We start from the raw sequence: 16763 nt of genomic DNA on the forward strand, positions 1-16763 counted from the left end.
TATTTGGGGCTGCATTGGGTCTTTGTTGCTGCGCGTGGCTTTCTCTAGTTGTGGTGAGCAGGGGCTACTCTTCGCTGCAGTGAGCAGGCTTCTTATTCAGTGGCTTCTCTTGTTGTGGAGCATGGGCTCTAGGCGTGCAAGCTTCGGTAGTCGTGGCACACGGGCTCAGTAGTTGTGGCACACGGGCTCTCGTGGGCTCTAGAGTGCAGGCTCAGTAGTTGTGGCGCACGGGCTTAGTTGCTCCGCGGCATGTAGGATCTTCCTGGACCAGGGCTCAAACCAGTGTCCGCTGCACTGGCAGGCGAATTCTTAACCACTCCGCCACCAGGGAAGCCCAAAAACTGCTTAACTCTTGAAAAATACTTTGTATTGGTGGATATTTACCTTTCTGTTGATTTGGCTAACTTAGAACAAATTAATAAGGATCTAAAACAAACTTAAGGGACTCTACCATAGATTCAAGCAGTAATAGCTGCAGTCATAAATAGAGTCCAACTTGGGTAAACTCAGGGTTCTTCCTCAAAGATTATTACAAAAAGTTAAGTGATTTATTGGTCTCCCATTTGCTGCAGATGTAGAGTTTTGATCTAAAGAAGGAAGAATTCCCCAAGTATTTCCAGGAGAGACTTCACTGAACTACAGCTTCAACCATGCAAATCTTACCTCTTTGCACTGAATTTAAATTCCTGACAGTGTTGCCTAACAGGCTGGGGTTGGAGGATTAGGAAGAAGCTGTCAAGCAATTACTCATAGTAGTCAGTGAAAGTGGAATAGAAGCAATATATTTTATCGCTAACTAAAAATGTGAATTAAATGAAATTAAGAAAAATTCTTTATAACTGAAAATTGTGAGGAAATTGCTACAGCCAGGGGGAAGATACATACGCCCACCAAAGTGGAGAGCCACTGCAACGAGAAGCCCGCGCACCACAACGAAGAGTAGCCCTCATTCCCGCAACTAGAGAAAGCCCATGTGCAGCAACGAAGACCCAACGCAGCCAAAGATAAATTTAAAAAATTAAAAAAAAAAAAAGAAGTCACTGGACACATGGAAAAACTACAGTGTAGTATAATGAGGTGGTAGGTACAGCTCCCAATGTGTTTAGAATTCTTACCCAAATATGAGGCCTAATTCACTTCATGGTGTGATCCATATCACAATGAAGAAGAAGGGGCAGGGGAGGAGGAGAAGGGAGGATGGGGGAGGGGAGAAGGAGAAGGAGAGGAATCCTAAGTATTAAGGCAAGAATTAGAGACCCATACACCAAAAAAAAAAAATATCGCCATATTGCCAGGCAAGCAGGTTGAGTCTACTGGTTCCATCCACAGAAGCTCAGTTTATTTGTGTAAGTTGGCAGTAAAAGGGTCTACGTGTTTAGATGCTCCATCTTTACCATAAGAAAGAAGCATTCCACATACCATGTCCAACTGAGAATGGCTCTAAGATACTGAAAACATCTAATAGATTCTTTATAACACAAACCCCTTTCATGCAATGCAGTCCAGAAAAAGGACAAACCATATGAATTCAAAATACAACAAGAATTTTAGAAAGAGGAGAAGCAAACCAGACAATTTTGCCATACCATGTCACCATCCAAAAGTTTAAAAGAAAAAAAAAAAAAAGATGGGAGAAGTTGCATGTAGGAGAAGAGACTTCCTAAACTGAAAGAATAGAAGGTAAAAGAAGATAAACTGATAATGAAAAATAGTGTTAAGGGTGAGAAACTAGGAAATAAGATACAAGTGGTTACTCTAGTATGGAAACCATTAAATCAGTTTTTTTCCCTCGAGTCAAGATAAAAAGGATGAATGAGAAAATGGACAAGAGAAAACTAAAGAAAAATATAATACAGGAGGAAAATAAATGTCTGTGTCAAACACAAATTAGAAGACAAAGAAACTGAAAGGAAAGACACCCAGAACACTTTAGCTTAGTGAGCTCTTAGTGCACTGTGGGGCAGACATGTCCACTCTGTCCACACAGGAAAGAGTCCAGCAAACATATTCTTTGGAGCTGGAACCCAATTATTTTCTACATGGTACTTACTTCTCAAAGCATGCCTGTTTATACATGTGTTCATGGAACAAATTTCCCTCTCTCTTCTCTTTAAATTTAAGAAAGAAGTGGAACAAATATCCCTCCCTCTTCTCTTTAAATTTAAGAGTTTTATTTAAGAAAGGGTCACTTTCTAATGTGAGAAATAAAAGTGGTGGAAAAAGAAGCTGAAATGGAGTAGGTCAGTCAGTGTTAGTTCTTCACGCAACTGTTAGGAAAGGACCAAAGAATAGTAACAGTCACCTAGGCCTTTAACCAAAGGGCTGAGAGCTATGCTTGGGTTAGCTTGGTATCTGTTATGAGTGTTGCCTAATTTGGGCACAGTCTGTGGGTTTCATTCCTCTGGTCACTGTAGTCTCTGTGACCACTGAAGTCCTCTGGTCTTCCTAATGGTCTTGTCTTGACTCCCACTGGTGTTACCTCAGTGGCTGGCACAGAGAAAGGAGGAAGTATATTCTAACTGTGAATTATAAGAATTAGTCGCAAAGACATCAGAGTAGGGCCTGAATGAAAGGTATTATCTTATGCCCCACCTTTTCTGTCCCTTTTTTATCTGATTTTCATAGAACTCAATGTTTGAAAGTGGGTTCTGAGTGAAGAGGAAAGTAGCAGTCATATAACAGCCTTTAAGGCAGGTTAAACAAAGAAAGAAAAAAACAACCATTAGCCTTAAGAGAGGTTTACTAAGTACTATGTACCTAAGTTACAAATTACTGTGTACCATCCAACCTCACTTTTTTGTCAAGTATTTTAGATTCCTGGGTAGATATTCACAATTTGCTTCTGTGGCAGTTATAGCAAAAATCAATAAAAATTCAGTTGAATCCAAAACTGAATTGAATTTAACTGCTGAGGGATCAGAGGATTTGGGTTTTTTTGTTTTTTTTCTTATTTCAATATGACTCTTTGTGGTACATGTATCTATCTATCTACCTATCTACCTACCTACCTACCTACCTCCCCTCTATCTACTTATTTATCCAACTGAGCACCGTAAAGAGCTCTGGAGCTAACTGCCCAAATTCAAGTCTCAGTTCAATCTATGAATATCTACACAAGTGTAATTACACTCCTTGTGCCTCCGTTTTCTCAAGTGTAAAATGAGAGAGAATAACATTATCTAGTCATAAGGTTATTGTGAACATTTACCAGGGGAGTTGTTAAGAATGTTGACGTTCAGGCCTCACCCAAACCAATTAAATTAGAATCTCTGGGGGTGAGACCCAGGATCAAAAAGTACCACCATCTTGCTCAGACTCAGATCTGAGAAACAAGAGTGAACTGAAAATGTGACTTGGATAAAATATAAAGCCTGCTTTTCAAGGGAGAGAGTGGTCCTCATACTTAGAAGACAGTTAACTTGCCAGCCTTATTTTGAAAAAATAAAACAGGAATTCATCAGGTGGTTAGGTTCAAACCAATCTCCTTCCCTACTTGGTAGTAAATATGCTACCTACTCCCTAAAACTCATGTGCCTGATGAAGGGGGTTAACGGTCAGGTGGAAGAAGGCTGAGGGAGGCCCACGTGGCAATCCCTTTGCTATCACAGCTGCCTGATTGTGCCCCCTCTACCTCTGATATGTACTGTACAAGAGACAACCCCCAACAAAACACTCTGTAGTATCAATGAGTTCCAGTGCCACAATACTCAGACTTTATATTTCACTTATTTAAAGCAAATTAGGGCAGGACTACCTACTCTAGAATAAAATGTGCAGTTGCCCTAGTTCTAGAGAACTAGAAGAGACTATCTAATGTGCAGTTGCTCTAGAACTAGAAGGTTCTGGCTATGTCTCTGGGCTTAAGCACAAAACCCCCAAAAGTTCAAATTTCTTGATTGGGATGACAGATTAACTATATTTTTGCCTTCTGCTCAACACACGTTCATTTTCCCCCTTAGATCCAGCACTAGTTCAGTCAGAGCAGGGTGGAAGGAACTAACTAGAACATCCTTGGAAATGAGGATAGGCCTATTCCTAGGAGAAGTAGAGAAGGAATTACCTTATCACACATTCCCTCTCTGCTCCCATACAGCCCACCACTGAACTTCCTCTTCCTTCTGCCGCTCTCCAACCTCCCTCCTCACATCCACCCAAGGAGAGCTGTTTCTGGGGTCTTTGTTGACCATGTTGGGATCATTACCATTAGAGGTATTATAACTGAACAATGAGTGCACAGAACTGCAGGGAGAGGGGGATTATGTGAACAGATTATGTGAGGCCATGTGATGAAATCTTCACATGCCCTAAGAATGACCCATTCCCCACTGTATTAAGTCAATTGAAGATGATTTTTCCTCCCAATGATTTTGTTTAATAGTGTTGAAGCCAATGACTGACATTTAAGTGGACTTGCTAAACTCCTCAAGACTGAGATGTCATTAGGACTTGATAGAGACTTCATTGTGTTTGTCCCTTTTGTGATGGGTCACTTGGCCTTAGGTGCTATATTTCGTACAACCAGGAGTCTTGAAAGTACTTGCAATGCAGAGTGAGCATCATTTTGGATTTTCAGGTGGGATTAACTGACCTGAGAGCAGCTGGTTTCCACCCTGTGCATCCCATAGGAAAAGTCATCTGTGAATGTGACCGCATCAGAACTGATCACATCGTGGAATGAAGGCCATCCTGGGTCAGAGCAAGCACAAGAACCAAAACAGAGGAGAGAGAGACACATCCTTGGGTTAGAATGCAATTTTAAAAGAAATACTAAGCATAGAATGGAAATCTTTAGTATATGAATCATGCTTAACTTTTTCAACCTGAAAAAAAAAAGGTCGAAGACTCAAGGTTAATATATTTTGCAAGAATGCAACTATTTTTTTTAAGAATAACCTTTTCCTCACATTCAGATTACAGTTGTATTGGGATTTTATGTTTCATGAGACTCTCTTAGACCTTCCAGTAGTTTCTTTAGCACATCCCTGAACTTATGAAGCTCTCTATCACCATTTCCTCTTCTCTCTCTTATCTTCAGAGTCACTGGGCACGGTCCTGAAGCACTGTGAGTTTTACAGTGTGATGTTTTCCAAAACACAATCCAACTGGTCTGGCTGTTAATTTTTCAACTATTCCATGCTTCTTTAGGAACCAGGTTTTTTTAGTACTCAGTTTGGATGGTTAAAATATTTTTTTTAATTGTTTTTTCCATCTTAATCTAATTTCTCAGGATAGGGGTTATCTGGAAAGCATAGGTTCTATCTATTGATGGGCAAGAGGCTTGCTTACTTCATAGGAGAGTCACAGAGCAGTGTTCCTCAGGCATCTCTGGGTAGCGCCTTCTCTCAAATAGCATCTTGTTCCAATTTTCATTTAGTCTAGTGATTTTTAAAATATGCACATGGCTTTAAGAAACCCAGTGGTAAGCAGACCATAAGACTGTACACATGTTTATGGGTATACAGTCAGGTTTTATGTTCAGTACTTATGGGCATGTTTTTACATGTTTCCAGAAAATATGTCTGGAGTTACTGAGTTGAAGCCTGTATCCTCAAAATGATGAAAGAGGTGCAATGTTGCTGAATTGCTTGTGCAACTTTTTTCCTTTTTCAGAAGCCAAATTTTTCCTATAGAAAGGAGGAAGCCCTTTAAAAACTGAGTGCCTTGTGTTAATACACCTTTTGAAAGAAAACAGAATGCAAATTTCCACAATATGATTTCCAGTTTCAAACAAAACAAATTAGCTCAGGCCAAGTTTTTATACTAAACTCCCCCAAGCTCCCCTTCCCCCCCTTAAGCAACAACATAGCTTTGGTAGTGCTAGATTTAACATCCAGAGTTTAAACACTTTCCAATTCTTTGATTTGACTTCGAGATTGCTACAGATCACCAGGAAAACCTTAACTCTGTCTATATAAGATAATATTCCACAAAACTTAATTATGCTAAGAAGCATCAGTATCCTTAAGAAAACTTGTTTCTCCCCATTTTCTAAATTCCAAAGAGAATCTGAATATAGTCTGGCTTATAGTATTTGGTTTTTAATGATTACTTGATACATTTAGGTGCTCTTCTTTGTTCAATGACAGAAGTACCCATTGATAAAGAGAAATTTAGTGGTGATGCTTCAAGACATTGAAAAATAATTTATCTATGAAAAGAAAGAGAACATTCTGTTTCTGTTTTTGTTTTTTAAAGCTCCCATGTCTTAACTCATTTGATTACAGTTTATAGCAACTAATATTATGACGGGACATATTTGATTCAGTAGTAAACAGGTAAAGAGTTAGGAGTTTTTGTTTTTATTTTAAGTTTACCCTAAAGCTACCTCCCTCCCTCCACCACATCCACATTTTCCTATTTCTAGAATTTAAAATAGGTACGGAGAAATATATATGTATTTCCCATGCTACCTCTGCATCTTAGGTATACTTATCTTGTTCTATTCATCACACTAGATTTGTGATTTGTTTTCATGCTTTCTCCCTGCTTAGCTGGTGAGCATTTCGAAAGCGCTGACCTGAGTATACTCACAGCCTACCATGGTGTACAGCACAAAGGCACAGCTGAAATGTTTATTAAACGGATTTTCCACTAACTTTAAATAAGAAAGTGGGATGAATAATTACAGTACACCACAGAGTCCCATAGAAGAAGGAAAGAATATAATCATACTCCTTCTTTACAAGACCAGATTAAGGAATATCAATGCTACTTTCTCACTGGACTTTCCGTTTTGGCTCATTTACTATAATTAAGCCTCTCTATGTAGGTGAAATAACCTTATTATTTATTTGAGGTAGTAAAAACACATTGACGATCATCTATGATCATCATCATCACTCACTTTACAGGGTTTTTGGGGGAGAGGGATGGGGAAGCAGAAGGACAAGTTACTTGCCAATGTTACTCAGGCAGGAAGTGGCAGAGCCAAAAATAGAATCTGAGTGTTCTGATTTAGTCTAGGGCTCTCTTCTTATGTTCCACTTTTTTCCTCAGTGAAAGGCTGAGAGGTCAATCATTTGAACACTCTGGCAGGAAGGAAGCTGAAGGTTTTAAGAAATATGTTTACGGCCAGTCTGGATTAGTTGATAGATACACTGTTGCACTTAAGAGCTTCTAGGTGGAAATGGATACCCGACAATACCTATTCTCTCACTTTCTAAAGACCAAACTGTTCAAAGGAAAGTCCAAGAGTAATGATATAAATCATGTAATGTAGCTTGGGATATAGATAAGTATTTTATTCATTTATCTAAAACAGCCAGGAAGACTTAGAAGCACACCCTTAGGCAATAATATTGAGAAAACTGTCAATTCTATTTGGGGTTTCTTAATTCTAATTCTTTCCTAATAATTGTGAATCACTGCCTACTAAAGATTTTGGGGAGGGAAAGGAACTGCTTTCAAATGAGCTATGAAACCATACAGCTATACATTTTGCATCCATGAATTAAATATTTATAAAATTTTCCAGGAGACCACATTCAAGAGTTGAGCAGGGTGATGTGGGATGACATGGAGTAAAGGTTCTCAAAAGATTTCAATGTTTCTGAGAAAACTGTTTTGACACTTGAATAGTTTGTTGTTTACCATGGTGCTATTTAAACACTAGAAGAGGGCTTGCTTGGTGGCGCAGTGGTTGAGAGTCCGCCTGCCGATGCTGGGGACACGGGTTCGTGCCCCGGTCCGGGAAGATCCCACATGTTGCGGAGCGGCTGGGCCCGTAAGCCACGGCCGCTGAGCCTGCGCGTCCGGAGCCTGTGCTCCGCAACGGGAGAGGCCACAACAGTGAGAGGCCCGCGTATCGCAAAAAAAAAAAAAAAAAAAAAAAACCCTGGAAGAGACACCAAACATCCCAAAATTCATAGTGTCCCTTTGCACTGTAGAAGGAATACAGTTTTCAAGATGGAATATTGGATATGTCACCCACATCTTAATTGGTGGGAGATTGACAAGGAGAGCCATGTTGAAGTCTATAACCTCCTGTATGGAACACATTTCAAAAGAGAATCACGGTCAACTTCATCAATAAGGTTAACAAAGGAGAATGTTGAGTTCTTTTGCTATATCTCTCAGAAAAAGAGAAGTTCTATAGAAAGAGAATCCAACGGAAAGGTAAGTCCTATTGACAAACTAAGAAGGACCTTTACCCAAGAATAAATTGTCTTATGACAGAGAAGCCACAGTGATGACAGCACTTTGAGAGCGGAATTCCCTCATCATGTGAAAGTATTTAAAGGAGGAACTCTTCACTGCTGTAAAAATCCTCAAAGGAAACCCTGCCCCCACTCCTAATAATAAGGAAAGTGCTTCAAAGGGTGATAGGCAAAGACTTGAAGCAATCTGGGTCTTGTTGAGAAAATTATCTTGAGCAAAGTGCGGGGGAGGGGATGTGTTTTTGTCAGTTTTGACATTAAAGAAAGATCATCCATCCTCCTTTCTCTAGGATTTCCCTTTTGGTCTTCTCATCTAACAAAACAGTATTTGTTTTGGATGTATTCCATACACTTTTTAAAAGAAAAGTCATGTGAAAACCTGTATAAACAGCATTGACTCACCCTACCCCCAGTACATCCCTTTGCTTCTATTTGAAAAGGCTGGATATGGGCTGATTGTCATTTTATTTCCAAGAACATAAACTGTACCTTTTAGATTTTAGTCTATTATTATCAAGAATATCTTATATTCTATGTTTTTGTTATTTCACATGCAGAACTATAACAACACAAACTAGAGAAGATGACACAACGTACAAGAAAGCAAGTAAATTACTATCTAATTAAAACATTTAATTCTAATATTAGCAGAGTTCTCTAGAAAATGTTATCTTTCTCCATGCTTTTTTGTCTCCTTTTTCCAAAAACTCCCCTCAACTCTGGAGGGTGGCTGTTAAAGAATATTTCTGATTTTAGGAGCTTAGTTTAAGACCTTAGCTTAGTTTAAAAACAAATAAAATATTATCTTTTTTTCAACCAGAACCTGAAATCTGAATCTAATACTTCTTGATACTATTACGACCCCCTTGGCACCACTGGACAATATTCTGTTTAGGGACCTTGGCTACAACTACTACATAAACATAGTGATATATAATTTATCTATTTTAATACTAAGTTTCTCTTTTTTCTATTAATTTAAAGGCACACAATTGAAGAACCATTTTTACAGGTTAATACATCTTGTCTCTGCTTTAAATTTTAAACTCATTTTTTCACCTTATAAAGATGGAAGGAGTAGATGAGTTACTGTGTAGATAGACTGTAATATTGGCTTGTTATATATAGTTGTCTTTGCCACACTTCCTTGACTCTCAGGTAAGCAATGAACGAGTTTATTTGTTTATTGCACACCTGATTTCGATAAGAGTTTTGTATTTTTAGCTCTTAGGCTGGGATTAGTCATCGCATACATATATGCAGAAATATGATCTGAACTAAACTTTTAACAACTCTTAAATTTGAAAAAAATATAATTGTGTGAGATTTTATTTACTCAGACCAGTTTTTGTATACATTGTATTAAACCACCAAATGTATCTGAATGCTTGACAATGGAGAAATAGGCTTCCAGTATCGTCTGGAAGTGTTATAATGATTATAACTCTTACTGAGCTCATGAACCTAAAATTAGAGAATCTTAAGAATCCTAGGAGTTGGAAGGGAAGGTAGAAATCATCTGGCCTGATGTAAAGTCCCCCTTCAACATCTCTGGCACAAAATCATCTGTGATCTGCTTGAATATGTCCAAACAGAAGCAAACTCACTAATTCACAAGAAGGCTATTCCATTTTTGAAGAGTTCAAATTGTTAGAAATCTGTCTCTCTCTAATTTTTGCCCTTTGGACTTACCCTCTAAAAATGATATGGAATAAATGTAAAGTATCTTTCAAAAAATATCTTATATTCAATAAACACGTTCTCCTCTCTAAGAATTCTCATCTTTAAATAGCAAATAACTATAGGTACTACACCTAATGCCGACAAGTTGGAATACGACAGTTCTGCTTCAATTTTATCCAACCATCAGGCCAAATTAATCTGCAGACATAACTTGGTATATGTGGTATATGCTGGTATAATGTGAAGCAAATCTGAACATAAGAGTAAGAGATTAAGAGTAGATCCTTGGTGCTTGCTACCACCTACACTAGAATGGATTTTTTTAGATTGCAGTAGAAGGAATTATTCCTTCTCACTCATAATGTAGCTTAATAAAGCTGCTCTGAGTCTACTTGAACCCAGAATTTTATAGTGACACAGCTCTCCAAAAGTAGCGTTGTGTTCATAAATTTAAAATGTTCCACTCCAACTGCCTCTTGAGAAAAACTTTCTCAGCTCTCTATACCAGGCTTTTCCTCCTTCCTCTCAAAAATCTTCAAAACAAGTTGTTAAAATTAACAACAGATTATAAACAAGTTGAAGCCAATTCCATCTGTACCACGTCTAGAAAAAGTGGCCCTCATTCCCTTACTCTTAATTTAACAAGGACTGCTATACAGCTTCCCCTTCCCCTACACCCTCCCTCAACCCCCAGATAAAAATACCCCCAGTAAATTGGCTACATGACCCATCAGTAAAACATAGCAGAAACTACGCATGACCAAGAATTCATTTAATTGAAATGTAATTACAAATATTTCGTTGTCTTCAAATGCAAAATAAGTTTGAGCACAACAAATGCCACCTGGGCTTGAGTGATGGTTTAATAATGATGATATATGTTTGAGCATGGTTTTGGTGAGACAAGCTGGAGACTTACACATCTATAATTTTGTGTGGATAGCAATTCTCACAGCTCTATAATTCTAGGACCATACATCAAAATTTGTAGCTTTTAGTTTCTCTGAAGCCAGAATATGTTAACCTCACCAACCGATATTTACTTTATTAGCTATCTCAAGCCAAATAATAAAACTCTCTGTGAAGACCCCCTGCTAACAAGAATTGTTTGAAGCTTAGAGCTCTGATTCTTGCCCAGTTATTCACTTCAGTTGACACTTCAAGTATAACTTTTATCTCATTTTTAAAAGGATGATTCTCTATTCCCCCTCAAAGACCCAAAAGTTTAAGTAATAACCAAATACATGCATGTAGTAGAAAATCAAACAGTGCAAGATGACTCAGTGAAATGTTCCCTTTCAATTCTCCCCACCTTGTAGACAACCATTTTTAATAGTTTTCCATTTATTTCTAAAAAATATGCATATGCTGCTATCTCTTGATTCCTTCATTTAAATCTGTGCTGTCCAATACAGTAGCTACCAGCCACATGTTACAATTTAAATTTAAATTAATTAAAATTAAATAAAATTTAAATTTCAGTGTCTTAGTCACACTCACCACAGTCCAAGTTCTCAACAGTTACATGTAGTTAATAGGGACAATATTGGACAACACAGATAACAGATGTAGAATATTTCCACCATTATTTTCCCCAGATATAAAACATTTCCACCATTGGATAGTGCTGTTTATAAACTATAAAATGATTCTTTCTTGTGCATGATGAAGATTAATACTTACACTGTCTCCCCTCCCTTCCCCTTTCCAATTTTTGAATAGTAATATTCTTTTAAAACCTTGCTTGGTAACAGCTGCCTCTTGAACTAGAATGTAAATTCAGTAAGAGCAGGGAGTTTGTTTTGTTCATCACTGTATTGCCAATCATTTAAAATAGTGCCGTCGGGGGGCTAACGACAGACTCTGGGAGGGCTCACGCCAAGGAGCACTTCCCAGAACTTCTGCTGCCAGTGGCCTTGTCCCCACCGTGAGCCACAGCCACCCCCCCGTCTCTGCAGGAAACCCCCCAACACCAGCAGGAGGAGTCATTAATGAATTAATGTACCAAGTGAATCTCAGATACGTGGAGTGAAAAATATCTGTACTGACGCCCTCCGGCGACCTACACACAGAGGCGGGGCCAAATCCAAAGCTGGGCCCTGGGAGCTGTGCGAACAAAGAAGAGAAAGGGAAATCTCTCCCAGCAGCCTCAGAAGCAGCGGATTAAAGCTCCACGATCAACTTGATGTACCCTGCATCTGTGGAATACCTGAATAGACAACGAACCATCCCAAATTAAGGAGGTGATCTTTGAGAGCAAGATTTATTATTCTTTCCCCTTTTCCTTTTTTTGTGTGTATGTGTATGCTTCTGTGTGAGATTTTGTCTGTATAGCTTTGCTTCCATCATTTCTCCGAGGGTTCAATCCATCCTGTTTTTTTTCTTAATAATTACTTTTTATTTTAATAACCTTATTTTATTTACGTTACCTTCGTTCTTTCTTTCCTTCCTTCCCTCCTTTAGACAACAAACCATCCCAAACTGAGGAGGTGGACTTTGAGAGCAAGAGTTATGATTTTTTCCCCTTTTCCTCTTTGTGTGAGTGTGTATGTGTATGCTTCTATAGGAGATTTTGTCTGTATAGCTTTGCTTCCACCATTTCTCCGAGGGTTCAATCCGTCCTGTTTTTTTTCTTAATAATTACTTTTTATTTTAATAACCTTATTTTATTTTACGTTACCTTCGTTCTTTCTTTCCTTCCTTCCCTCCTTTAGACAACGAACCATCCCAAATTGAGGAGGTGGACTTTGAGAGCAAGAGTTATGATTTTTTCCCCTTTTCCTCTTTGTGTGAGTGTGTATGTGTATGCTTCTATAGGAGATTTTGTCTGTATAGCTTTGCTTCCACCATTTGTCCTAAGGTTCTAACCGTCCGTTTTTAAAAAAATTTTTTTTCTTAATAATTATTTTTAACTTAATAACTATATTATATTTTACTTTATTTTATTTTACTTTATCTTCTTTCTTTTTTCCTTCCTTCCCTCCTTCCTTCCTTCCTCCCACCATTCCTCCCTCCCTCCCTCCCTCCGTCCCTTTCTTTCTTTCCTTCTTACTTTCTTCCTTCCTTCCCTCCTTTCTTTCTTTCTTCCTACTTCTACTAATTCTTTCTCTCTGCCTTTTCTCCCTTTTATTCTGAGCCATGTGGATAAAAGGCTCTTGGTGCTGCAGCCAGGAGTCAGTGCTGTGCCTCTGAGGTGGGAGAGCCAACTTCAGGACACTGGTCAAAAAGAAACCTCCCAGCTCCACATAATATCAAACAGCGAAAATCTCCCAGAGATCTCCATCTCAACACCAGCACCCAGCTTCACTCAACGACCAGCAAGCTACAGTGCTGGACACCCTATGCCAAACAACTAGCAAAACAGGAACACAACCCCACCCATTAGCAGAGAGGCTGCCTAAAATCATAATAAGTCCACAGACACCCCGAAACACACCACCAGACATGGACCTGCCCACCAGACAGACAAGATCCAGCCTCATCCACCAGAACACAGGCACTAGTCCCCTCCACCAGGAAGCCTACACAACCCACTGAACCAACCTTAGCCACTGGGGACAGACACCAAAAACAACGGGAACTACGAACCTGCAGCCTGCAAAAAGGAGAACCCAAACACATTTAGATAACCAAAATGAGAAGACAAAAAATGCACCGCAGATGAAGGAGCAAGATAAAAACCCACCAGACCTAAAAAATGAAGAGGAAATCAGCAGTCTACCTGAAAAAGAATTCAGAATAATGATAGTAAAGATGATCCAAAATCTTGGAAATAGAATAGACAAAATGCAAGAAACATTTAACAAGGACCTAGAAGAACTAAAGATGAAACAAACAATAATGAACAACACAATAAATGAAATGAAAAATACTCCAGATGGGATCAATAGCAGAATAACTGAGGCAGAAGAACGGATAAGTGACCTGGAAGATAAAATAGTGGAAATAACTGCTGCAGACCAGAATAAAGAAAAGAGAATGAAAAGAACTGAGGACAGTCTCAGAGACCTCTGGGACAACATTAAACGCACCAACATTCGAATTATAGGGGTTCCAGAAGAAGAAGAGAAAAAGAAAGGGACTGAGGAAATATTTGAAGAGATTATAGTTGAAAACTTCCCTAATATGGGAAAGGAAATAGTTGATAATCAAGTCCAGGAAGCACAGAGAGTCCCATACAGGATAAATTCAAGGAGAAACACGCCAAGACACATATTAGTCAAACTGTCAAAAATTAAATACAAAGAAAACATATTAAAAGCAGCAAGGGAAAAACAACAAATAACACACAAGGGAATCCCCATAAGGTAAACAGCTGATCTTTCAGCAGAAGCTCTGCAAGCCAGAAGGGACTGGCAGGACATATTTAAAGTGATGAAGGAGAAGAACCTGCAACCAAGATTACTCTACCCAGCAAGGATCTCATTCAGATTTGATGGAGAAATTAAAACCTTTACAGACAAGCAAAAGCTGAGAGAGTTCAGCACCACCAAACCAGCTTTACAGCAAATGCTAAAGGAACTTCTCTAGGCAAGAAACACAATAGAAGGAAAAGACCTACAATAACAAACCCAAAACAATTAAGAAAATGGGAATAGGAACATACATATCGATAATTACCTTAAATGTAAATGGGCTAAATGCTCCCACCAAAAGACACAGATTGGCTGAATGGATACAAAAACAAGACCCGTATATATGCTTTCTACAAGAGACCCGCTTCAGACCTAGAGACACATACAGACTGAAAGTAAGGGGATGGAAAAAGATATTCCATGCAAATGCAAATCAAAAGAAAGCTGGAGTAGCAATTCTCATATCAGACAAAATAGACTTTGAAATAAAGACTATTAGAAGAGACAAAGAAGGACACTACATAATGATCAAGGGGTCGATCCAAGAAGAAGATATAACAATTGTAAATATTTATGTACCCAACATAGGAGCACCTCAATACATAAGGCAAATACTAACAGCCATAAAAGGGGAAATCAACAGTAACACATTCATAGTAGGGGACTTTAACACCCCACTTTCACCAATGGACAGATCATCCAAAATGAAAATAAATAAGGAAACACAAGCTTTAAATGATACATTAAACAAGATGGACTTAATTGATATTTATAGGACATTCCATCCAAAAACAACAGAATACACATTTTTCTCAAGTGCTCATGGAACATTCTCCAGGAGAGATCATATCTTGGGTCACAAATCAAGCCTTGGTAAATTTAAGAAAATTGAAATTGCATCAAGTATATTTTCTGACCACAATGCTATGAGCCTAGATATCAATTACAGGAAAAGATCTGTAAAAAATACAAACACATGGAGGCTAAACAATACACTACTGAATAACGAAGTGATCACTGAAGAAATCAAAGAGGAAATTAAAAAATACCTAGAAACAAATGACAATGGAGACACGATGACCCAAAACCTATGGGATGCAGCAAAAGCGGTTCTAAGAGGGAAGTTTATAGCAATACAATCCTATGTTAAGAAACAGGAAACATCTCGAATAAACAACCTTACCTTGCACCTAAAGCAATTAGAGAAGGAAGAACAAAAAAACCCCAAAGTTAGCAGAAGGAAAGAAATCATAAAAATCACATCAGAAATAAATGAAAAACAAATGAAGGAAACGATAGCAAAGATCAATAAAACTAAAAGCTGGTTCTTTGAGAAGATAAACAAAATTGATAAACCATTAGCCAGACTCATCAAGAAAAAAAGGGGGAAGACTCAAATCAATAGAATTAGAAATGAAAAAGGAGAAGTAACAACTGACACTGCAGAAATACAAAAGATCATGAGAGATTACTACAAGCAGCTCTATGCCAATAAAAGGGACAACCTGGAAGAAATGGACAAATTCTTAGAAATGCACAACGTGCCAAGACTGAATCAGGAAGAAATAGAAAATACGAGCAGACCAATCACAAGCACTGAAATTGAAACTGTGATTAAAAATCTTCCAACAAACAAAGGCCCAGGACCAGATGGCTTCACAGGTGAATTCTATCAAACACTTAGAGAAAAGCTAACACCTATCCTACTCAAACTCTTCCAAAATATAGCAGAGGGAGGAACACTCCCAAACTCATTCTACGAGGCCACCATCACCCTGATACCAAAAGCAGACAAGGATGTCACAAAGAAAGAAAACTACAGGCCAATATCACTGATGAATATAGATGCAAAAATCCTCAACAAAATACTAGCAAACAGAATCCAACAGCACATTAAATGGATCATACACCATGATCAAGTGGGGTTTATTCCAGGAATGCAAGGATTCTTCAATATACGCAAATCAATCAACGTGATACCCCATATTAACAAACTGAAGGAGAAAAACCATATGATCATCTCAATAGATGCAGAGAAAGCTTTTGACAAAATTCAACACCCATTTATGATAAAAACCCTGCAGAAAGTAGACATAGAGGGACCTTTCCTCAACATAATAAAGGCCATATATGACAAACCCACAGCCAACATCGTCCTCAATGATGAAAAACTGAAAGCATTTCCAGTAAGATCAGCAACATGACAAGGTTGCCCACTCTCACCACTACTATTCAACATAGTTTTGGAAGTTTTAGCCACAGCAATCAGAGAAGAAAAGGAAATAAAAGGAATCCAAATCATAAAAGAAGAAGTAAAGCTGTCACTGTTTGCAGATGACATGATACTATACATAGAGAATCCTAAAGATGCTACCAGAAAACTACTAGAGCTAATCAATGAATTTGGTAAAGTAGCAGGATACTAAATTAATGCACAGAAATCTCTGGCATTCCTATACACTAATGATGAAAAATCTGAAAGTGAAATCAAGAAAACACTCCCAGTTACCATTGCAACAAAAAGAAGAAAATATCTAGGAATAAACCTACCTAAGGAGACAAAAGACCT

At 38.3% G+C, this 16763-nt stretch overlaps 1 protein-coding gene across 3 annotated transcripts in view; it reads right to left on the reverse strand.

Annotated features, from left to right (window-relative positions):
• The window catches only part of MSRB3 (methionine sulfoxide reductase B3), a 166013-nt gene that overhangs the window by 7019 nt on the left and 142231 nt on the right, over positions 1–16763 (reverse strand). For all 3 annotated transcript variants that reach the window (XR_004351935.1, XM_032647041.1, XM_032647042.1), the window contains one exon: positions 4589–4686. Coding sequence is in view for 2 of the 3 variants with exons in the window: in XM_032647041.1 (XP_032502932.1) it covers positions 4589–4686 (98 nt within the window). In the remaining variant the exon portion in view is untranslated. The remainder of the gene's footprint in view (positions 1–4588; positions 4687–16763) is intronic.

The sequence above is a fragment of the Phocoena sinus genome, chromosome 10 (assembly GCF_008692025.1).
Source record: "Phocoena sinus isolate mPhoSin1 chromosome 10, mPhoSin1.pri, whole genome shotgun sequence".
NCBI lineage: Eukaryota > Metazoa > Chordata > Mammalia > Artiodactyla > Phocoenidae > Phocoena > Phocoena sinus.